The sequence below is a fragment of the Globicephala melas genome, chromosome 14, assembly GCF_963455315.2.
Source record: "Globicephala melas chromosome 14, mGloMel1.2, whole genome shotgun sequence".
Lineage (NCBI taxonomy): Eukaryota > Metazoa > Chordata > Mammalia > Artiodactyla > Delphinidae > Globicephala > Globicephala melas.
Genome location: NC_083327.1, coordinates 80,360,616 through 80,385,913, shown reverse-complemented (window position 1 = coordinate 80,385,913; position 25,298 = coordinate 80,360,616). Strand labels below are relative to the sequence as shown.

General features: G+C 48.2%; 1 protein-coding gene across 3 annotated transcripts in view; it reads right to left on the bottom strand.

The window, feature by feature from the left end:
- Positions 1 to 25,298, bottom strand: part of FNDC1 (fibronectin type III domain containing 1) — a 114,195-nt gene that overhangs the window by 73,518 nt on the left and 15,379 nt on the right. Inside the window, exon 1 of one of the 3 annotated variants that reach the window (XM_030853027.2) lies at positions 23,652 to 23,760. The exons of the other annotated variants lie outside the window; for them this stretch is intronic. Within the exon in view, the coding sequence (XP_030708887.2) occupies positions 23,652 to 23,760 (109 nt within the window). Of the gene's footprint in view, positions 1 to 23,651; positions 23,761 to 25,298 lie in introns of those variants that run through there. 3 annotated transcript variants of the gene reach the window in all.

The window sequence follows — 25,298 nt, the reverse complement described above, 5'->3', positions numbered from 1 at the left end:
CTAAAACCAACTGTGAGGCCTCCAGCTGCGTTCATCATTTGCTCCAACATCTATCCCACCTTCCCAGCCGTTTTCCCCTATGGGGGGTACCCTGCATTCACCTACAGTCACCTTGCCTCCTGCTACCTGTACTCATCCTCTCCTCTCTCTGGAAGGCATGGAGTAAGTGAACAATACTTGCATTCTTATAACAAAATCTTAGGCCAAAGGAACAACTTCCTAATGGTGACATTTTAGGCCTTGGACAGTTACCTAATAAAGGTCGTTTTTGAACACGAAGACCTTTGGGGACCCTGGAATCATCCCTTAGAGGCAGCCTTAGGGTCAATCTGCTTGTAAAATCAGTCCTGAATTTAAGATCCTCCAAAGGCTTTAGACCCATGTACCATAACCCGTCCCCCCACCCAACTCCCCAACACACATACAAATTGCGCCAAGTAAACGAAATACTACAGTGACTTAATTAAGCGACATTTTCATTCCCTGGGCTCTCATCAACTCTGATATTTAAAATTGGTATCATTGTCGATGCTGCCTAGTCAACATCACCCATGCCTCAGAAAGGCTTGGACGAAAAGAAGAATAGGAGGGGGCTAAATGAAAGGAACTGTGGTCATTCCAGGCCTACCCCTCCCCCCCCAAGTGCCTGCGCTCTGAGAGTATTCATCAAACCAGCCTCTATCTAAGGGAGAAGCAGGCACAGATCAATGTGCGTGAACTTGGATTACTTGACAGAAGACTTATTCTTGGGGCTAGAAACACAGCAGTTCATTCTATTCGTGGTCATTGTTTTGTAGGTCCCATGACTTCATTCCTTAAATGTGAAGTAGAGACATAAGGAGTGTGAAATTGGTTTCAGGGCCTGCAGACTGCTTTCTGGGTTCCAGTTCAGCATTCCGGTAGCATAAAGTGGATACACGACATACACTGGCTCCTTCCTTATTTTTAAGTGTTCTTAGAAACTTAGAACAGACCCTCCTGTCTGCTAGATAAATGAAGCACAGAACCCTCTTGTAATACTTTTCAGTATTCTCATCTGATGAAGATGATACAGGGATATATTCTTTAAAGCCATGTATGCCATGAACAGCTTATCCAAAGAGAAGAAGGACAAACCCAAAGTCAATAGAACAGGAATCACATGACCCAGTACAGGGGATGCTGGGAGGGCACCTCACAGAGTGTGTGTGACAGGTTAGGGCTGTGACAAGCTGTTTTTTCATCTCCACAGAAGGCAAAAGGAGGACGTGAGCTCAAGCGGCACCCTAAGGGATTTCAGAGGAAACAAAAAGAATTTCCTGTCCGTGTCCTTCCCCATCACCCCCCATTCGAGGCTGTCTTTGATGGAGATAGACGGTAAGGTGCTCGAGACAGAAGCAGCGGCCTGCAGAGTCTGCTATGACTCGAGCAATTTCATACCATGACAGAGTCATCCTACAGTTCATATCAGTACATCTCATCCAGATTCAGGAATGTTTTACCAGGTACTGAGCGGCAAAATGGTATTTTGATGATATATCAGACACCTGGGAATTGCCAAGCTAGACATCTCCATGCCATGGCTCCCATGAGACCTCTATTGGTCCGTTGGCGAATAAAAAGTAGGGACAGTCAGCACCCAGAGCTCTCACTTTGGTCTAGGCTCCAAACTCCAGGCCTCATTCAAGAGGGCCCTAGCAGGCCAATTTGGTTGAAGGGTCCAAGTGTGGATGCACATCTGTTCAAGGATGGAGTTCAAGATTCCAAGGGCTCTGCAATGTCGGTCCTCAGAGAGTCCGCAGAGTGGCCTCAAGGGATTCTCCAGGGCTGACGAAAGCCCTCGGGAAGGCTGGGTCCAGAGCTAGGTCCCACGGCCGGCCTGGTCTGCCCAACATCTACAGGGCTCATTTATCCTAGTGGACAGGGCTCAATCCCTCACCTGTCCCTTCCCCACCTCCCCACTCTGGCATCTCTCTGGGCATCGGATACGGACCACACACTCAGTACTCACTTACATGGCTAATGGGTTGAAGAGAAAGACATTAGGATGGTTTAGACTAATGAGGTCAACCGAGGGTCCCCAACCCCAACACCTCCAAGGACAGGAAGATGAAACAAATAAGCGAAGACATATTCAGGACTGTAACGCTCCGACCAGAGGCACAATTTACTTTCTGGCACCTGTTGACCAAAAGGAATTCAGGATCCAGACTGTCCAATATTCTGGGGAGTTTTTTCTAAGAAGCTAGAAATCCTGATTTTTGTGTGAAGTCTCCCAATTTTATACTAATTCACTTAAGTTTTAAGAAACACTGTATGAAGACACACACACACACACACACACACACTGTATGAAGACACACACACACACACACACACCCACACCCACACACACCCACACACACACACACTGTATGAAGACACACACACACACACCCCCACACCCACACACACCCACACCCACACACACACACACACACACACCCTCAGCTGGCCAGACTCAGTCCACTGGCAGCCAGCTGGTGACCTCTTCCTTAACTCCAGAAGAAACCATTTAGTTGCTGATCCTGACAACTTCCCAATGTCCTGTGTGAATGCTGAGACTCCCGTGGGAGTCTGGGTCCATCAGTAAGAGCATCAGGTCAAGGTGCATATGCTAAAGTCTGGAGAAGAACCAGCACTAACCCAGCCCCCGAAGGCTTGAGGTACAGATCTGTTCAAGAATTCATTTCCCACCTCCAGAATTCCCTCTCTCTCCCAAGAGACCCAAAAGCTGTGAAAAAAAACTTGCCTAGGCTCCAAGGAAGGAGGACCCATCTCAGGATGAGTCTAGGGAGGGGAGTGTGAGGTGCTGCCTAGGTTTCAACTACTCGTACAGTCAATGACTTCCACATGCCCGGCTCTGCCCTAACCATCCCAGACGGAGAGTCCCTACCGCCTATTTGATAGGCCCACGTGAGTTCCAAACTGGACGTGTTGAAAATGAAACTCTTGGTTCAGACTCACCACCCATCCTTAAGGGTACACACCTATCTGCAACAGCCAGAAATAAACATGTTCCTAGAAAGGGAGCTCTGTCAAGGGCTACTTCTCAGATTAAGAGAAGGAAAGTTCAGAATCCATTCATACAATGAAGCAAGGATAAAAGTGATTCCAAAAAATGACACAATCCATGAGGAAATCCTGCTGAAGACTGTGATTCAGAATAGTAACTGGATCTTTCTGGAGCCAAAGTGTTGTGTTTGTTTGTTTGTTTGTTTTGCTTTGTTCTACTTTAAAAAAACAGCCTCCAGTTACTTCATTACATTCTCCAGACAGGCAAAAAGAGAAGGGAAGGGAGATGGATGGCAGACGTGAGGGAGAAGTTGTGAGACCACCATCAAGCCACCTGCATGCTTCCTCTGTACCTGCTCCATCGCAGCTTTCCAAGTGGACTGACTTTAGTCAAATCCGCTACACCAAAGCGTTGGCACACAGAGTTCAACGAATATCAGAGGAATGAATGAATACTGTGAACTGGATTCACGGTCAACCTACCATCTAGAAACAGAACAGTAGCTGAAAAACAAGCTCAAATCCTTTCATTCCTGTGACTGCACTGGACAGAGCAACCTCTCACAGAATCATCTAGACAAGGATGTTACCCCCCAGCTGAGGTAGGAAAATCCACCGATAAAATGTTAGTTGGTAGAACCCAATATTTTCTGAGACAATAACTGACAGTCATTACAAGAAAAATAAGTATTTCTTCTTTGAGTTTTCTACTGCATACTTACTGAGGGAAATGACTCAAGCGATAGTTTGATTTGACTTGACAATTAAATCTGAAAAATAGATTTGTATCTCAAAACTCACGGTCATATTGTACTATACAATTTATAGATTGACGTTAAACAGCAATGATGAGCTGAGCTGATAAATAACAAATCACATATAATTTTATCTCACCTGACTAAGTATGTGAAGGAGCTTTTCCAGGATTTGAAGGGTAGGGGACAAAAGCGGTCCTCAGGAACATTTGAGCTCAACCAATTTGAGAAAGTAGATAAAGGAGTCAGAAATCAAACTATCAGGTTTATTACTGAGGAGGCTGCACTGGAGAAGGTGGATCTAATGTGTGACCTCCATCGCGCCTCCTGTCCCCCCTCCCGTCCCCCCTCCCGTCTCCAGTTCTGGGTAGACACAGCTGAGCCTGCAGAGCAGACAAGCTCAGGACCACTGCCTCACAGGTTGGGTGAGAGCAACAGGCCTGGGCCTCCACCCAGCGCTCCGCATGGGTAAGCAGGATTGGAGCCAAATGCAGCCTTCCTACAGCAAAGCAGCCTCCAAGAGGACACCTGTGTGCCTGACTCTTCTAATTCGTGAATGCCACCGAGTAGAGAAAGTAGACCAATGGAGCCTGGGCTCTCACCACTCACCCCTCCAATCTGCACGCCTCAAGGAGGGGAGGGAGCACAGGATGAGGACAGAGGCCAAAGCAAACATGAAGAGAGGACGATGGAAGTCCCGGAGCATCCCCAGAAGCTTGTTCCCTCAGCCCACTGGGCATGACCTCAACCTGAGGCCAAGTGCGGCTGCCTCTTCAGAGCGAGGGTCAGGACCACTTGCCCCCCCTTCAGAGCCTCCCCCAGTACTAATCACTGTCCCACCATGTATCTTTCTGGGGTCGTAGGTGGGGACTGCCCGCCCCCAGGTCCCCAAAAAGCTCTGAAATGAGGAAGGCTCATTCTTTAACCAAGTCCAAAGCCAAGTTGACCTCTAGCCTGAAAATCCACTTCTGCCCTTTCCTATTTCAGTCCCCAATTTTGCCCACCTCATGGTGTCCAAAATAGCCCACGGGATTTCAGCAACGAGATGAAATGACAAAATGAAGATACTCTGAAAATATAATACTAGCAACATAAAAAAGTCCCCGTTTCAATTTGTCTCTCCTATTACAAAAGTCCCAGGGAAAAAAAGTCCAAGAGTGAAGGCTTCTCAGCCTCACAGCTTAAATAAAATAGAAAGATTTGAAGTCCAAATTGCTTTATTCCCTTACTTCTTATCCTGTTTCACCTCAGCCAGAAGAGAGATTCATTCAAATGCCCAGAGCGGGGTCAGGGTTCTCTCAGAACTGCAACCTCTGCCATCTTTCACTGGAACTGGCATCGATTCTTCAGGATTCCCTGGACTAAAACTAATTGAATCCAAAGTCTCTCAGCTCCCCACATTCCTAAAGAGTCCTAATAAGACCCTAAAATCTCTGCAGGGAACCAAAAATGTGCTGTGTGAAGGACACATATTATTTTTCTCTACCCAGTGAAGCCTCCCCCAGTTCTCTGGTAACAGACCTCTGGTCCTGTGACCCAGCCAACCCCAAAAACTTCCCAGGAATTGTTCTCACTGGAGCTGGACCCTGAACATTGCCTTTGCTCTCGGTTGGCATTGTGGGTGACCAGTTCTTGCTGTCACACGGCGAAGAGACCAGAGATGGAGAGAAAGAGTCTGGGCACCCCTAAGACCAGCTCGACCCCTGCCCTTTCCCAAGGTACGGTTCCACAAGCCATGAATTCCGGAATTTAAATTAGTTCGAGTTGGGTTTTCGCCACTTGCAGTCAGAGCCTAATGGATTAAGAGCCTATTAATCAAAGTCTTCTATGGAAGTCAAAAATAACTTTTTTGAAGCTACCCCAGCAGCCAGTACATTTGGTCACAAAAGGCTGCCAGTGCAGACACACCCAAAGAAATTAAGGCAAACACCAGCCAGGGACGGCTGCCATTCTTAGCTGAGGACGCCTCGTAGCCCACCCAGTCTGGCAGTGGAGGCCGAGAAGCAGGAGAGGACAACCCTGGTTAAGGAGAAAACCCCCAAAGGAATGTTAAAAGCCTTGGAAATAAACTGGCCCCTTAAAACCCCCAAATGCTAAAATTATTTCTTAAGTATAGCAAGGATTTCTCTTTAATGCAAAAAAAACCTTCAGGTTTGTGTAAGTCTCTCTACTGCTTTTTTGTCTGAAATTCAAGTTTGACTTTCCACTGAAAACCGCCAAATACTTCCCAGACTCTGAAATGAAGAAAACACAGATCTCAGTGTAACCACAAATGTTTGACCAAAAATCCAATCGATACGCCAAAAAAGGTTAGGACGTACTGAAATTGCAGTGTAGCTTGGGGGAGGAAGCAATGTGATCTACAAATCTGACTATGATTCCCAGGAAAGCTGGAAAAATTCAACAATTATCCATAAGATACCAGACAGCACAGGGCTATCCAGAAATGCAGAAACAACCAGATGGTTGGCAGCATGTGCGCAAAACACTGAAATGACTGCTCTTTAAATAATTTTTCAAATGGATGTTGGAATTCTATTTGCCAAATAGTTATGACCCTTCCCTTCCAAAAAAAAGGGGAGGGCCTTCCAAAAAAAAGGGGAGGGGGGAAGTACATGGTGTTTTGCAACTGTGCGAAGTAAATCTGATACTAGTAAAATTTACAGGTGGCTGATTGAGTTTTCCACCTGAAAATCTGGGGCTGGGTAGACAGAGTCAGAGTATGAAAATAATGGCCTGGCTCCTCTTCCGACATTTCATGCTAGGCATGGGGTTCCATCAAAGTGCTCCCCACGGTCGGCACAGTTCTTTAGGTATAACTGAATAAAAAATGAAACCAAACTCTAGATCTTTGGGGTCTTTAAACATAAAAAACACTCCAGGGAGCTGAAAGAGCTTTGCAGACAGAACCTCTGAGCCCACCATGGGGATCCACACAATACCGGCCTCACGCAGAGAGAAACACCAAGGCAAGCAGGTGCTCTGGGTCCCTCGGGAGGTCAAGGGTAGCCAGGGCTCTCCGGACTTCACCCCTGGTTCACATCCCTCAAAACCCGGTCAATTTCTCCAGGTTCATAGTGACTTACTGGATTCTACATTCTACCCCATGCCCCCAAATATGGCAGATATGTCCTGTCGTATTTACCTGGGAAGGGTGTATGTGAGTAGAGAAGCTAGAAGATTCCAAACGGCCCGGGCAGCTCTTGTGTGCGGCTGGAGCATCAGTCCCGGTTTCCTAATGGCCAGAGGGGCCAGCCGAGCCCTGGGGGCAACTGCACCCCTGCTCAGCACGCCAGCAGCCTCTGCTAAACCTGAATTCCCCGCAAGGTCCCTCGCCCCTTGGGCATTTTCCAGTATTTTGATAACAACAAAGCACCATTCTAGTCAGAGGAAAAGGCCAAATTCATATGCGTACATGCCACTGTGCTTATACAGGTGCTGGATGGTCACTGAATACAATTGTGAATCACATTTTTTCTCCATTAGCTCAAAGAAGCCAAATGGTGAAGCCATCCAAATCTCAAAATTCGAGCCACTGGCTAGTCTTTAAGTAGAGTTTGTCTGAGTCCACTTCCATCCTCTCTCGCTGGCAGCACCACTGCACCCGCATCCAGCTGTGTGCAAGCCTCCTCCACCCTGCGCCGGCTTCAGGCAGCCTCGTGTCATGGGCTGAGCCGATCCCCACTCTTGGCTTCGGGAAACTACTCCCCTTGGGGGCCGCACACAAGCTGGTCACGCCTGAGGCCACCAGGCACTCCTGTGGGCACATGGGGACTTCCCAAGGGAAGAGCCCAATGCCACATGGACAGCGCTTTCTCCTTTGTCCCCTTCTCCACAGGAGATGGCTCCCAACTTCCTAGCCAAGGCCACTCGCACCCTCAACACAGCCACAGTCCCTTGATGCTGGTAAACAACGCTGTCATTCCAACACTCTCGCATCACCTCAAGGGTTAACAGCTCCCGATGGACAAAGTTTGCTTAGAATGTTCTAGATTCTAGGTTGTTTGTTTGTATTTGGGGGGATACTGGGGTGAAGAGTGGAAGCCAGAATACTTGCTAATATAGTTTAACCTCATTTTATTCCCCTTCATTATCTTCTCTCTTTCTTCTCTCCTGACCCCCAGCACCTTGGGAAAGATCTACAAAGCAGAAAAACACAAAAACTGACCCAAAAATGAAGCAGCAAAGAATTCTGTTTCAAAACAAACAGCAAGCGGCAAAGCCAAAGTCAGATTCTCAAGCGCAAAGGATTCTCTTAAAATGAATCTGCCTTTTCCCTCAGGATGTTTTCTGAGACGTTTTAAGTTGAATTTTTATTAGTCCCATTCAAGCCAAGTGTCCCAACTAATTAAGAACAGTTTAGCAGTTTGCATTGAATTCAGAAACTGCTGTATAGACACTGTGGGTGGGGTACCCGAGAGCCATGCCCAGCTGCTTCTTCCTCCCTTGCCTTCTTCTATAGTAGAGGCTGAGATACTGAATATTCATAACCCTTCAGCTTCCCCTATAGCTAAGGGTAGTCATGTGGTCAATTCTAGCCAATGACATATGAGACAGTTACTGCCGCCACCTCCGGGAAAGCATTATCAAAGGGTCTGGATCTGCTGTCCTATGCTTTCGCCTTTTGTATCTTCATCTCCCCCTCCCCGGGATGTCAATGTGATACCGGGAGATGCAGCAGCCATCTTGGAACGTCAATCAAGTAACAAGTCTGAGAGTGATGACCTGGCCTGGGGTGGCAGAGTGGAAATACAAAAAGATCCTGGGTCCCTGAGAACCTCTCTGCTCCCGAGTTTATCGGTGAGTAAGATAAACAATTCCCTAACCTGTTGAGCCACTGCTCACCAGATATCGTGTTATCAGCAGCCCAGTCCATTGCTACCTGATGTCATCATTTCTGGAGCCATAAACACAAATCACTTTTTCTCTTGATTTCTAAATGAGAACTGCTTTAACTTTAATTTCATTCTGTTTGTTGTTTCTAAGGGATCCACTCCAGGAATTTAATTTCTTTTTTGGTTTTATACATGTATGTGTCTTTTTTTTTTTTTTCACACACACTGAGGGATTTAATTTTGACAGTGTCAGTGATTTATTTGTCAGTATGCCATGGACTTGCTACCCAGATCATGATGCGGCCAGAAAGGGTGAACTTAACCAGCAGAGCTGGCAGAATTTGAACATTAGGAGTTAAGGTTTTAAAGCCCTTGTGGCCATTTTATTCAGGAACCAATGTAAGCAAAAGCTACTGTTCCAGAGACAAAAACAAGAATTCTTCCCCATCTAAACCACCAGCTTCCCAGAATGGTTTAGGGAAATGGAACTGGAGGAATTCCACAGACATATTTATCTATGACAACAGGAAAACAAGGGACCCTGAAAAGAAAATGCCTAGATGTGAGAAGGGAACATAGGACTCCTCCCTGCTGCTGGATGGCATCAGAGACCCTACGAGAACCCAGTACTTGCCAGGCTTTTGTGGGATCTTTTGCACATTCTTCAAATTCAATTCGCAGCTGAGAGACAGCTGGTGCAGCTTAAACTCAGCCTACTGCAAACTGCTTGGCGTGCCAGCCAAAAAACCCCTGAAAATTCACTCCTTGTCCCAAAATGTGAAAGTCACTGTCTAACTATGTTAAACACTTGGGCATTACTGTCGCTATAATCACCGCTCATCTTACTCAGAAAGCTCCCTGAAAAATACCCTTAGAAGAGAGGCGAGGCAAATGTTGTGGACAGGAAGGTATGAAACAGAGTAAATGAGGCAGACATGACCAGAAGCCAGCCCCACATGGACCCAGTGACAACCCAGATTGCTAAGGATAATCACTTTCTGAAATACGTTTTCGTATTTAAAATGTTTTAATATTTCAGATAATCACTTACTGGTTACGAATGGGCAGAGGCAAACCGTCTACCGATGAAGATGAAAAAATGCACAACACGCCCAATGAGCAAAACGTTGTAAGTTTTGCAACGGGACCATTTGTGAAAAGGAAAAAATAGAGAAGCAAGAGAGAAGGAAGGAAGTGAACATTTGCTGTGTAGCTACTCAGCGCCAGCCACTTCATTTACTTCTGCAGCAGGTATCTACTGAGCCCCTACCACGTGTCAGATTCTGGGCTACGCGCTGGGGATCCAGAGGTGGTTAAAAAGAGTTCACGTGACCAACCACTAGCTCTTGAATCTCCGTAACAACCCAGTGAACCGTGCTTTGGTATCCTCGTTTTTACTCAATGTTTTGTTTTTACTAAAGCATAGTTGATTTACAATGTTGTGTTCATTTCTGCTGTACAGCAAAGTGACTCAGTTATACATGTGTATACGTTCCTCTTTTATATATTCCTTTCCATTATGGTTTACCAGAAGATATTGAACATAGTTCTCTGTGCTCTACAGTAGGACCTTGTTGTTTATCCATTCTATATGTAAAAGCTTACATCTGCTGACCCAAACAGTATCCTCATTTGTATAAATGAGGAAACTGAGCCTCAGAGAGTTGAGTGACTCGCCAGGGGCACACAGCTAGTAAGTGATCGTGGTCACTTACTAGACTCAGGCCTGTCTGAAATCATAGACCATATGCTCTTCCTCCTATACCTGGTTGCCTCTCAGCTGCCATTATAACTACAAGGAATAAATGTAGGCCTGGAGAGAAATCAGAACCAAAGGTATAAAACTGAAAGTCACTAGTGGAAGCTGAGTTCACTGGGACACGTGAGCTCACTGCACTGAACGAGCTCTTCTAAGTGTCAGGAAGATGTCATGCTGCCAAATTCTCCTTCTCGCTCCTTCACTTACGCTGCTTCCAGCAACAGCTGAATCATTCTCCTCGTGGAAGTACCTCTCCTGTCCTCCCTGAGCCACAGTCTCCCGCCTTCCAGGACACCATACTCCCTGGTTTCCCTTTCCCATCACTTGTCTCCTTCAGCAGCTCCTCCCTCTTTGCCAGAACTCAAAACGTTCCAGTGCTTCCAAGCCCCGCTCTGGACGCCCCTCTTCTCTGCGTACGCCTCCTGGGCCTTCACTAAGTTAGCATGTCCAGTCCCAGGACTGCAAACACCACCCATGTGCTCATGGCTCCCGAATTCATAACTCTAGCTCTGGCTTTTCCTCTGAGCACCAGCGCATCCAACTGTCTACTTAGCATCTCCAATGAAACCCAAAGAACACTGGTGTCTAAAGGATGACGGGGACCAAAATGTTTTAAATCTGAAACATTAGTGGTAAAGGAGAGAATCAGGATTCAAATTGCATCCTGGAAGACAGGAGTGGAGAGGTTTTCAGGAAGAAGGGAATGTCCGTCAGTGTCGAGTAAAGGCTCAGAAGAGCTCACTTTTTCTCCGCTTGTTATTAGGACGTGTCCACTCCCATTCAAAGCCCCCCAACCAAGCAAACATGCCACCGATGTTTCACTCTGCAAATATCAAACTTAATTCGTTCCTTTTCTATAGCTACCCTCCAAGGATTTTTGTGAGAATAAAGTGTGAAAGAAAATCATAAAGCACTCAATAAACGTGAGATACAACAGTAAGCAGAAGAGCCACAGAAGGACCAATGTCACCAATTACAACCCAATAGAAAACGACCCGGCAGGATTCCCAGTACCTGGGCTCTTGGCCAGCGCCCCCTCCTCACACAGCAGGCGTGGGCTGTGGGTCCTCGTTTCCCTCAATCTCAGGAAATACGCTTACATAATATACTTAGAAGTTTTAAATCTTGACAGTTGAAAGTCGGGTAACCTGATCCAATCTCCCCTCTTCAATCTGCCTATCAACTGCGTGTCTAAAATGGTCTTCAATGCTTTCCACGACGAGACGGTTCTACCCACATTCCAATAGGTTTCCCCCACCTTCAAGGGTAAGCATCTATGAATGTGTTACTCAGTTGGGTGATGCAGGGTTATTAGGCAAGGTGCTGCCCAGGGATACAAGTGAGGTAATCACAGATATACAAGAAAGGCAAAGGTCTTCAGTCTCCTGAGCAAAGCACTATATTGGCATCCGAACGGAAGAGCGAGGGCGTCGACATTAAATATCATCTGAGTGCTGCTAACAATAAACGTTATCAGGGCTCAGACTGTCCTCTTCAGGCTAGGATGATCGGAGAACAAAGTATGGCATCAGTGGAACTCAAGGACAGCCTTTGCTAGAGGTTTCTCCCATGGCCACTGCTTTCCACAACTTGCATTCTAATAGGACACTTAATCTCTTAAGACTCTAACCCAGCCTACCCTTTAACCCTCACAATGTTCCTGAATTGCTCCCTGCAAGGAAAGCTCATTACAACTTCAGAGCCTCATCAGACCCTATGGAACTCATCCCAGACAGCCCTCATGTTCTACAAGAGACACACAGTCTACTGAGACGGTAGCGGGTGCCTCATCTCCCAGGCCTCTCTCTCCCTGGGTGTTACAGTCAAAATGTCATCATGACAACCGTAAAATAAGATCAGCCCAGGTCTCAGGAAAGTCAAGGAGCTTGGTGTTCTCTGTCCCTCTTTTCTCTTCCCTTTGACTACGGTCTGCTTGGAGATCTGTAGCTATGTATGTGGCTTCTGAGAGTTATTCAATGTAAGAAGATGCTTCAATCCTCCCAGTCTATCAGAAAATAATAGAAAGAAATCGTTGGGTAGGGTAGAAAATAGTATTATCAACAGCAGGGCCAGGGAGGCATTACAGCAGAAAGAGAACATGGTGGCTTTCCGTCACACAAAGAATGTCAGGGAGTCAGACACTCTGGGAGAGCAAGGCTGCCACATCACACCACCTAGAAGACTCCACTAGACAATACAACCTCGATAAAAGAAAGACAGCAACACATCCCAACTTTTACTAAATAGGAAAAAAACGTAGATTGTGTCAACTTCCAAGTGCACCTGCCAGGCCAAGTCCTCGGACAAATCTGGTGATTTCTCCTGCTGATCTTACGATTCTACGTGTTATCAGTGTAAAAACATTCAGAACTTAACACCCTATCTGGCAGGCGGAAGTTGATTAGAAAGTACTAGATGATCCTGTATTGCTACACTGATCACATTTGAGGCCATTATTTATTGTTGCATCAATCCCAACTTCTTTATTAAGTCTTTGTAGCCCGTGCCTTAGAGCCTAACAGAGTAACTTGCCCATAGCAGACCTGATTTAACTATTTAATTACTTATTTTATGAACGAAGGCTTTAGCCAGGCTGGATCTATGAACTAGGCTCACTGAACGTGCGTAGGTGTTTGGAGCTCTGGGTTGACAGTTCAGCACACAATGCAACACAGTGACTCACATCTGCCCACTTCTCAACTACGGCCCAGGGCTGGAAGTTGTGTGAATTCTTTCACCTACTGAAAAGGAACTGTGTTGGTATGAAGGCACACCATATGTTGTGGGTTGAATTGCGTCCTCCAGAAAGATATGTTGAGCCCTCATGCCCAGCACCTGTGAACGGGATTTAGAAACAGGGTTTTTGCAGATGTAATCAAATTAGGATGAGATCATGCTTGACCAGGGTTGGCCTTAATCCAGTATGACCAATATCCTTATAAGATGACACACGGGGAGAATGTCACGTGACAACGGAGACAGAGATTGGAGTGACACACCTACAAACCACGAAGCACCAGTGATTCTGGAAACCACCAGAAGCTAAGAAAGGAAGGATTCTTCCCTAGCGCCTTCAGAAAGAGTATGACCTTGCCCTGCAGATTTCGGATTTCTAGCCTCCAGAGCTACGAGAGAATAAATTTCTGTTGTTTAAAGGGCCACCCCGTTTGTGGCCCTTTGTTAGGGCAGCCCTAGGAAACAAGAATACCGTGTAAGTAAGATTCTTCACTCCCGCTGCAGACGGGACTTCCAACACAAGCCAACACTCCTCAAAATTCGTGTGCTGACTCCACAGGTTAGAGTGAGAAGCATGCAGGGGCCTGCCCCACACCCACAAACCACACATATCCTGCTGGCCTCAGGTCAACAGACATAAAGAGATTGAATGTATATCATATGTAATTAATACCAAAGAAAGCATATCTGATCATTCAGTGAATATTTACTAAGTACCCACTATTTTCAGGCAGGGTTCCAGGCAATGGGGAGAATTCAGTGAACAAAACTGACAAAATGGAGCTTCTGTTCCAGAGGAGAAAGACAGGCGATGACCACCACACAAGTGAAATACGCACACTCTCAGGTAGTGATAGAGGTTGAGGAGAAAAATAAAACTGGGATAAGAAGTGCTGTGGGGTGTGGGTAAGATTGTACTGTTAAATGGTGGGGAGTGGTCAGGTGGGGCCTCACAGGAAGATGATACGGCATAAAGAACCTGAAAACGGTGCGGGATATCCCATACATGTTTATGGAGAGTTGTTCAGGCCAAGGGAACAGCAAGTGCAAAGGCACTGGGGCTGGAAGGCGCCTAGCACATTAGGGAAGCAGCAAGGAGGCCCAGGGGCTGAAGCTGATAGTGAGGGAAGGCCTGGTGAGGAAGATGATCATGTGTAGCCTTGAAACTTGCTAGGACTTCGGTTTCTATCTGAGAGAGGTGGACGGCTCTGTGACATCATGCATCCTGAGAATCACTGTGATGCTGTTTTTCGTTTTTTTGTTTGTTTGTTTGTTTTTGCTGTACGCGGGCCTCTCACTGTTGTGGCCTCTCCTGTTGCGGAGCACAGGCTCCAGACGCACAGGCTCAGCGGCCATGGCTCACGGGCCCAGCCGTTCCACGGCATGTGGGATCTTCCCGGACCAGGGCACGAACCCGTGTCCCCCGCATCGGCAGGCGGACTCTCAACCACTGCGCCACCAGGGAAGCCCCTGTGATGCTGTTTTAAAAACCGAGTGTAGGGGAAGAGGGCAGGAGCAGGGGGACCAGTGAGAAGGTTATCGCAGTAATCCAGGTAAGGTGGCTTGGACCAGGGTGGGCATAGTACTTCCCTGCCATGCCAAATTACTCACCATAATGTCTCAGTACACACAAAATACTTGCAAACTAACTGTAGTGATCTCAAGCAGAATGGGCAAAAATACATACTTTTTAAAAATAGGCTTTTACCTATCTCAAAAGGTTATATATACAATTCCATTGATATGACATGACATTTTTTTCTTTTTGGCCCTAGTTCCCTGACCAGGGATTGGAGCCCCCTCGCCCCTGCAGTGGAAGCTCAGAGTCTTAACCACTGGACCACCAGGGAAGTCCCTGATATGACATTCTTGAAATGACAGAATTACAAAGATGGAGCACAGATTAGTGGTTGCCAAGGAGGAGGGGAAGAAGGGAGGTGGGCGTGGCTATAAAAGAAAAGCAGGAGGGGTCCTTCCGATGGAATGTTCTGTATCTTGACTGTGGTGCTTGCACAATCTACACGTGTGTTGAAATTACACAGAAACACACACACAAAAGCATGTGAAACTGGTGAGCTCTGAATAAAGTTGATGACTTGCACCAGTGTCAGCTCCCCAACCAGGGCAGTGCACTGCGGTCACACGAGATGTGACCTTCGGGAGAAACTGGGTGACGCAAGGGAATCTACAGCTCTCTGAAAATAAAAACTTTTAAAAACCATTAAAAAAAATGACCTTTTACACACATAATGTCGTCCGAAGTCCTGACCCTTCTGCCTGGGGAAATGCTCCCGTAAAGCTGTCTTTACACTGACCTACAATAAGTACAGCAAGCCCCCCTGGCCTCCGTGTGACAGGTTCACCCACGCTCTCCACTTTCTAGGTGGAAGCATCAGTGTGACGACCACACAGCTGTGCCATTGCTAGTCCGGAGAGCCTGAGCCTTCGCTGTAGAGGATTTTGTTTTATAAAACACTATGAGGGGGCTTCCCTGGTGGCGCAGTGGTTGAGAGTCCGCCTGCCGATGCAGGGGACACGGGTTCGTGCCCGGTCTAGGAAGATCCCACTTGCCGCAGAGAGGCTGGGCCCGTGAGCCATGGCCGCTGAGCCTGCGCGTCCGGAGCCTGTGCTCCACATGGGAGAGGCCACAACAGTGAGAGGCCCGCGTACCAAAAAACAAAACAAAACAAACAAACAAAAAACACTATGAGGATGAGGTGGTGCTGCCCTCGTGAGATTGTGCCGGCAGCTTTCCCCTCTGTCGACCCAAAGTACCCATCGGTGTCAACAGGTCTGGTTCTTCAGATTCCAGCTGGCAGGGCCCACCTGGCCGGGGCCGCCCTCACCTGGCCTGGCCTGGCTCGGGTTGTTCCTCTGAGCTCCCAGGAGGCCACACGTGACCCAGCAGGTCTCCCGCCTCTTTGGCCCTGCCCCGCGCTGGGTGGTCCAGCTGCGGGTGACTGTCAGTGGGACTGCACCTGCAGACAAATGCGGTGTCGTCTCAAATTAGGAGCCGTGGCTGCACACCTGCTCGGATTGTTTACTACGATGCTAAGTGGTTCCAGCCACAGCACTAGGGTGCAGGGACCCACCATCCACCCTTCTCACAACAGCAACACAGGTGCATCCCCGATCCGTGTCTGCTGGCTTTGGCCAACCATCTGCCTGCGACGAAACAATACAGCTGTCCTGGACCTTCCAGTCCTAACACGCATCCCACTGCCTGTACCCTCCCCTGCCCTCCCCGTGCCTGTGCTGTCACAGACGGACTGTGTGTACTGGACTCGGCATTCCTGTGCTTGCCGAATGAATGAATGAATGAATGGACACCTTCCAAAGGAAACTCCCACAAAGTGAGAGCTGGAAGGGGCCCTTCTCCACATCTCTAGTCCAATCCCCTAATTTCGCAGATGAGAAAACTGAGGCCTGAAGGTCACAGTGCCTAAGGTCACAGTGCAAATGAGCGGCTGGGTCAGGGCTACTGGAGTGAATGAAGAGCTGTGACACCAGAGAATAATTCCTAAAAGACAAATCCCAGCATTTCAATGACGCATCTCTTCTGAGAAGTCTGAAACCCTTCACGCTCGTAATACTACAGTCTCACCAGGTGCAGGTCTGTCAACCCCACAGATGAGCTGCTCCTGCTTCTCAGTGCTGGTCCTTGATTTAACCCTCCGCTGTAATCAAACTTGAATTCTGGGAGCCTTCTGGTGAAAATCCAAGGCCAGCGGCTCAGGGTTATGAATTCCATCACACGGGTCAAACATTCCCAGAGAAGCCCTGTGTTAAAGGTTGAAGGGTTCATGTAACAAACTAGACACAGAGCACTGGCCTCCAGGGCCCACTAAGTAAAGGGCACTCCCCACAATAAGGATCTTGCTTATATCCAAATGCCAAATCGATTTTGTAACAGGGAATAGGGTTCACTAAAACCCCATCTGAAGTTAAGCCCTACCAGAGTTTAACATGCTTCCGTGTACAACAGAATCATTTCTCAACAGCAATGTGACCAAAGCACAGATTTGGAAGGGCATCCTGAGCAAATCAGAAACGGTTGTACCGGCCTAACGAAGAGACCGACATAGGAAACGTCCAAGCCAGCGGGAGCCGGGGAGTCTGCAGGAAGAACATGGGGTCTCAATCCAGGAGACTGGAGTCCAAATCCCAGGACCCCCACTCAACTAGATGTCCGACTCTGGGACAGTCCCCTCGGGGTAAGATGAGGATGTTACCAACTTCACAAGGCTGCAGTGAAAATGAAATGACATGACATACAGGGAAAATGGTAAACTGCGGCACTTTTAACTGCCAGTTCATATTAAAAAGAAAGTCGAGGCACAACCTAAGAACTCCTCATAAAGGTGAACACAGGATTAACTAGACTGTACTTTAAGGATTATGATGATGTTACCATTTTATCATGGCCTCCACATATAGGAGGCCACAGGAGAAGAATTAGCAGCTCTCCAGTTATTTCGGTGCACTTCCAAACCTGTCTTAGGAGTTGCATTACTCTCTCTGGTTACAAAGAGAATCCAGTGAGCATGGAGGGGAGATACTGAGAGAGACGGTTTCACCCAAACTCACTCAAAACTGACTTCCAGTGCCCAGGAGGTAGGTACCTCCCCTCAGGGTCCCTTGTGCTCACCCATCCTGCAGCTGCTGCAGCTTTGACCAGAACCTGCAGATATAACAGGGGTACCCCAGCAGCTGACCCCAGCTTTAGGCTTCAAATTCTTTGTCACCAACGGGCAACTGAAAATTGCTAACTTGCAGGCAGGTCCACTCTCAGTGAGTGAGTTGTCCTTCCCAGCTTAATATCTGAAGGAAACTCCAATGAGTAGCAAAATTGAAAAAAAAAAAAAAAGGGCAAACACTAAGGGAAAACCAAAGCAGGTAACTGAACGTATGTCCTAAGTTTCTTGTCTCTGTAAAGCCCCGGCGACGGGGGCTGGAACGCGAGGAGCCAGCGGGCGGCGGCAACGGGTCAACGCGGCGGGAAGGCCCCGAGCGCCCTCTAAGGGCTGTGGACCGCAAGTGCTGCCGCCTGCCGGGCCAGGAGCCGAAAAAGGAAGGAACTGGGAGAAAATTGTGTCTTCCGCATCTTCCACGTGGCATCACCTACTACTCAGGGGCACAAAAATTCCTTATTCACAATTTCTAAATTTTCATCACCTGATCCATACTGCAGAATTTTCCTTGATAAGATGATACTAATAACACAATTCCCCCAAATTAAATTAAATTCATCTTCTTTGTAACTAAGACAAGGATAGTGTCTTAGGAAAAAACGATGTTCGCCATGTGTTTAACCAATATCTCCCTGAATCCAAATGCTCTAAAATACGTCTACTAAAATAATGCAACAGGGACTACCCTGGTGGCACAGTGGTTAAGACTCTGCGCTCCCAATGCAGGGGGCCCAGTTTCCATCCCTGGTCAGGGAACTAGATCCCAAATGCATGCCGCAACTAAGAGTTCGCATGCTGCAACTGAGGAGCCCGCCTGACGCATCTAAGACCCAGTGCAACCAAATAAATAAATAAATATTTTTAAAAATTATTTAAAATAATGAAATAATATCCATTCTCTGCCCTCAGCTACCCAGTTCTCCCCAAAGGCAGCCAAGGTCTCAATGTCAGATGTATCCTAACATAAATATTCTATGGTTAAACACGTGAATACACATACATATATATTCTTTTCTCTCCTTTATCTTTATACATTTAAATACTCACGTCCATATTTTCTAACTGAAATAAAAGCTTCTGAATAGAAGTTTTATTAGAACTCAAGAAATTCCTAAATTCCATAGGGACCAATGAAAAGAGCTCTGCTCCTTAATCAGCAAATCATGATGGGGCCTTTCCTGAAATGCTTACATCTAGGCTCCCTTTACCCACACCCTCACCCCTTGCAGTAGCAAAATAATGGTCCCCAAAGATGTGCATGTCGTAACCCCAGAACCTGTGAATGTGTGATCTCACACAGCAAAATAGACTTTGCACATGTGATTAAGTTAACCATCTGGATATGGGAGGTTGTCCGATGTAATCACAAGGGTCCTTCTAAGTGAAAGAGGGAGAAGGAAGGTCAGAGTCAGAGAAGCTGATGCATGGATGGAAGTGCAGGGATGCCATTGCTGGAGAGGTCACCAGCTGAGGGTCGCGGGCACCTCTGGAAGCTGAAAAAGTCGAGAACCGGATTCTCCCTAGAGCCCCAGGAGGAACAAAACCTTTGATGTTAGCCCAATGAGACCCATTGCAGACTTCTAACCTCCAGAACGGTAAGATAATAAATTTGTGTTATTTTAAGCCACTAAGTTTGTGGTAATTTGTTATAACAGCAACAGGAAACGAATACACCCCTCCACCCCTCACCCCCAACAGGGCCGGTTTTCAGGCCTTTGTGTCTTAAATAGAGCTATGAATGGTTTTGGTAAGATGATGATCTGGAACTGACCAGTGATAACTTTCCAAGGACATAAATTATCACTCTGCAATTCTATTACAACCTCTAATTCCTACTAATGAATTGTGTGCTCAGTTGACAAATAAAACAGTTCTTTCATCTGGGGGAGGAGGGGCTCCAATGTACAAGATAAAAGGAAAGGGTGTATTCACCCACTCCTCTCAAAGAGGACAGAAGTAGGAGGGGAACCCTACAGAGCTGCATGTAGGTTGGGCCACAGGAGAATCTGTGAGGGCTTCTAGAGGTGGAAGGAATCTTTCCATTTGCTTGATCCAGTGGGGATTGACCAACTGGCCCGAAGCCACACAGCAGGTGAATGGCAGTGCTGAGACTCAAACCCAGGCGCCTTGATGTTGAACCTACATCCCCTCTATAGGCAGTGGTTATCAAACTTCCTTTTCTCAGATTCCTATCTACTCTTAAATTAATGAGGATCTCACAGAGTTTGTGTTTTTGTGGATTTTATCTATCCGTATCTACTGAGCAGAAATTAAATCTAGGAAGAGGTTAAACTACGTACTTATTAATTCATGTTAAAATAGCAATAGTAAACCATTACAAGCTGACATAACAAACTGTATTTTATGAAAAATAACTGTTTTCCAAAACACAAAGAAAATGAGAAGAATGGCATTTTTTGGCATTTTGGCAAATCTCTTTCATAGAAGACAGCGGGATCTCCTATCTGATTATGCCTTCAACCTATTGCAGTATGTTGTTTTGGCTGAAGTACCTGAAGACAATCTGACCTCATACAGATATGGGAAAGGTATTTTAATAGCCTTACAGATAATTTTGGAAAATCTTTGATACTACACCAAAACTCATCAAGTAGCAGTTTCTTAAAGGTTAGTTGCAATGTACAATCTGAAACCATAAAAAGAATTTTTCACATTTTGTTACATTAAAAATCCACTGGGCTATTTTGCACTTTGATGGACCTTTTAGCCAGGCAAGATATTGTAACACTGTGCATGGGTCACTTGGATTTACCAGTTCACTTGCTTATGCAGAGCATCTAAATGTTGACACATTTTATAACAGTATTTCAAAATCGCGTTCTTTTATATCACCACCTAACTTGTTAGGAAAGTTTCTAAGTATTGGGAAGCTTTCGAGTTTAGGACATTGGAGGTGACATGGCAAAATTCTACTTTTCACCTGACAGCTCAATTTTCTCACTGGCAAGACATACTAGCAGTTATTTTACCAGAAGTGGCAGACCGCCTTTGTTCATTTTTTTGAGATGTCTGCCAAATACTCAAGTCAAAATACTGGTCTGTCTGTAGCCATTCTTTCCGGTAAAGGTGGCGTTCCATGAAAAAAAGCGGCTAGTTCAGCTCACAAGTCAAACTATCACACAACTGCTTCTCTGCGGGATTGCTGATGAACTTGGGCAGTCAGCAGAATTGCTTTCTGTGCCTTTCCCATTTCCTCACACGGAATATTAAAAAGACATGCAGACAAGGGTAGAGATTTGGTTAAATTAATCATTTTTACTGTTGTACCAAGGACATTCTTCATGGAAACTGGCATATCCTTTCTCAACTTCAAAAGCCTGAAAAATGCAGTGACTACCAGCTCACGGTGGCACCAACGCTAAGATTCACACTACAGCACCCGCAGTTGTTTTCTCACTAAGCTTTTGTACCCTCCCTACAGACGTCACCACTGTGAAAAAGGCAAATAGTCTTAGTATTACTTTGAAAATAGCTTTGACCTTGCGGACTCCCTGAAAGGGTCCTCAAGCTTTAAAGAAAAAAGCTTTTAAATCACCCAAAAGCATCCTAAGATAACCACTATAAATGTATGGGAGTATGTGTGTCCTCAGGTGTTTTTAGAAAAACGTATCTTATCAGACTGGCAAGTGCAATCACAATTTTAACTGTTGCGTAGTATTTTATTGTAGGGATGGGGGGGAGCATGCATCACTTGCTGATTTTGTTTTACATTTTAATTGACCACCAAGTTGAAGGGTTTATTTAGATCTTCAGCATGCCCTGCAAATCACCTGTTTTAAGGAAAGCTCCTCTGAGCTGTGATGGGTCAGCCACTAGGAAGGTGGCTCTGGGTGATTTCATGACAGGGATTCTGATCCCGAAGGTCTGGGGGATGGGGGAGGGCCTGACTCGAGCAGCTTAGCCCACGCATTCGTTCAGTGAGAGAGGAAGCAGTGTGTCCACAGCCCTGCTGCAAGTACCAGAGTACAAGTCTGGAGCAGTGACTGCAGCTATTACAGCAAGACAGGCAGGAAGCCTTCCAGAGAAGCCGGTGAATAAATTACGTGCCCCCCGATTTCTTCCCCAGCACGTGGAGCTCTCTGCAGGCGACGTCGCTTCCTTCTATCATTTAAATGCAGTAGATATGCATTTCAAAATGTGTTTGTCCTCCTTTGTCTGCTTCTAGTCTGGTCATCATTTTCTTGCAAATCCCACGTCAACACAGTAGAGAGGAGTGCCAGTAAGCGTTCCAGCTCCCACATTCCACAGCTCAGTGATTTACAGAGCGGAAGGCGAGCCAAGGAGCAGCACGCGGAAGGCAGCAGGATTCCGGGAGCGATCACACGCCGCCCAGACTTCGGACCCACGCAAATGTAAACCCGTCGGGCAGGTGGCAGTGGAACCTAACAGGTACAAGGCTGCAAAATGCCAGGGTGGCACTGGCTCCACTTTCAGTCTGTTTTCTGATACAAAAACTCTCTCCAATTCAGAGAATTTTAATTTAGAAAAAAAAAAAGCCACGGGTTGTGGGGGGGGAGTTGAAAGGCTTTAAAATAGTTTTATTCTTGATAAGTACTATACAAATATTCAGTGAATGCTTTCCTAGAAATAGCTAACAGAGACGAAAACAACCTACAACTGGACCCTCGTTTTATGAAAAAGTGGCATTTAGCATCCCAGCGCTTGGCATAATCCTGAGACAAGCGTTATGCACGATGCATCCACCAAAAAGACTCAGAAGGCAATGGGACCCCCAACTTTTCCCTTTTCCCTTGTAGTAGGAGGGCAGTCGACACACTAAATAGCGTCATAAAGCAAGCAGCCCTCCTTCGAATCGCATCTGAATTTTTATAACCCAGCTGGGAGTGAGCAGTGTCAACAAAAATGTCGACTTCAAACCGATGACATAAATAAAAGCCACACAGTGTCAAGTGTGAAAATGCCTGCACAGGAGGTGGAAACAAGGGCCACCAACGGCTCAGGGATGAAAAATTTGTCTCGCTCTGCGGGAAACGTACAAGAAATCTGAAAACAGCGCGCTTGCATTTTCTGAAAAGCGTTTCTCACATTTCGGCCCCCAAAGCAATCATCCACCCCGTCTCCAGCCTCAGCCTTCGGGGAATGGTGAGCTTCTCCCGAAATGACCCTCCCTCTCCCCTCTCCCTCCTCTCAAGACAGATGCCCCCTTCCCAGCTCCAAAATTCCCACCGAGATGCAACGTAAGAGCGCGGCTTCTCCCTGGGCACCGAGGTACCCGATTGCCCCGCGGCGGCCCACAGCTTTCCCCGTGTCCTTAGAGAACAGTCCTGCCTCTCTGCCTCCCTCTGGTCTCCCGAGTGCCGTCCTTCACCAGGCATCCGTGCCTCGGGGCAGGTGAACTGGAGGAAAGAAGGATGCCCACGGGGAAATTCTGGGCAAAGGAAAGCGTCACCCCTCCCCCCACCGCAGAGCCGAGAGGTCGCCTTTCTTTCATTCCCCCCCCCCCTTCTTTTCTTTGCCGGAATGTTCCCGGAATGTTAGACTGCTGTATCTCCCGACTCCGGGCGTTCGACGGCAAAGTTGAAACCGCTTTGCGCTGAGGTCCCCATGCCGCCAACCGTGTCCCCGGGCCCGCCTCCAGCGCGCGAGGCTCCGAACGCCCGGACCCGCGTCCCCAGCCGCCCCTCCGCGCCCCGACTCGCGAGCGATGAGGACACACAAGTTAGTGGCAGGACATGCAGCCAGTACAGAGCAGGCCGGCGGTCCCCCGAGCGACAGGCGGGTGAGCGGCGCACGGAAGGCGGACAGGGAAGCGGTGAGGAGGCGCGGAGAGCCGGGCGGCCGAGGCCGGGACTGCGCATACCTGGAGCCCCCGCCGAGGAGACGACTGGCAGCAGCGCGGCCAGGAACAGCAGCGCCGCCCAGGGCAGCGGGAGCCGAGCCCGCGGGGACGCCCCGACCTCGGGCGCCATCGGGAGCCCGGGGTGCGCGGCGGGCTGGGCCGGGCGGCTGCCGGGTGGGCGCTGGGCTGGAGCGTGGGAGCGCAGAGGGGCCGCCGTCGGGTCCCCGCCGTCGGTGTGCGTCGGAGCGCTCTGCGCCGCACCCGTGCGCCCAGGCCCCGCGCCGCTCGCTCCCTGTCCGCGCCGCGGCCGCCGCGCTCCGCACTGAGGCCGCCGGCCGCCGGCCGCGCCTTTTAGCCGCGCGCGGGCGCCCCCTGCCGGCATGCGGGCTGAGGGGGTGGCGAGGGTGGCGGGGTGATGGCCCGAGGCGGGCGGGGCGCAGGGCCGCGGCTCAGGGTGCCCAAGCGCCCGGGAAAACCGCTGGGCGGGTCTAGAAACGCAGTGATTGCTGTGCGGGCGTGCGCTCCCGCTGTCTAACCTCTCCGGCTTTCCGGCTGCGGGAATGGCCCATCACGTCCAATCTCCTTGCCAAGCCCAGGCATGCCTCTGTCACCTTAAATAAATACCTCTGGCTTCAACGTTGGGGACCCGAGCCAGGCCCCTTCACCTCTATCAGCCTGTTGCGGTCGTTCCTGCAGCCCTCCCTGGTCTTCCCCACACCCCGCACCCGGGAAAGGAGGATTTAAGGTCCTTAGATACTGCTGCTCCTCGCTGTGGTTTCTGCGGAGCGCCTGAACTGGGTTCAAAGGCAGCGTTCTGTAAGCGCGGAGCTCTCAAGGCCCAGCACTCGCCTGGCCTCGCTTCCTCCGGTCTCTATGATGCTAACACGGCCTAGGCCTCCCTCTCCCGATTCCCACCTATCTGCGGTAGGCTCCCCGCCTTGGAAGCCTCGCCGCCCGCCCGAGCGGACTGGGAGAGCCCCTGGAGGCGACCAGGACGCCTGCGCCCGGGCAGGTCCGCGCTCTGGGCGCAGATGCCTACGTTGCCCAGCAGCGTCCTCGCAGACCTCATCTGACTGCAGCTCACAACCTAAGGTCGAGTCAGCCCTCCGTCGTGACAGGCCCCAACTTGACCAGACTTGTGTCCTTCTGCAAAGAGGAAAAGATTGCAAGACGAATTCTCGACTGACGAAAAAGAAACACAGCATCTCTTTTCTGAACTGAAACACCACATCCGCCCCTTTAAGCCCTGGCAGGCACCGCTTGCCCAGTGAGCACCCAGGAAAGGCAGAATTCTATGGCCTTCCTTTCAGGAAAACATTCCCCTGGGTCCCAGTTCTTCATTCATCCTGCAAGGTCTATGAGCTCCCAGAACTCTTCTTGCAGTTTGCAACCATTTTAATGTTTAATTACTCCCCAGTTTTGCAATGTTTCCCCACCGCCATTTAATGGAGCTATGGCCTTGGTCTGCCCAGCACCCTCCCCTCCCTGCTCTTATTCCGGGAATAATAGCCCCCTCTTCTACTCCAACCAAACGGCTCCAGTGGGGCCTGTCCCCTCCCAACCACCCTCTTTCCCACCTAGTTGGTCCAAGGATCGCCAGTGGCCCAAGCAGGGTCAGTCAGAGTAAGGACTTTTCTCGTTGGAGCTGGTGGAAAAGGTTTTTTCCTC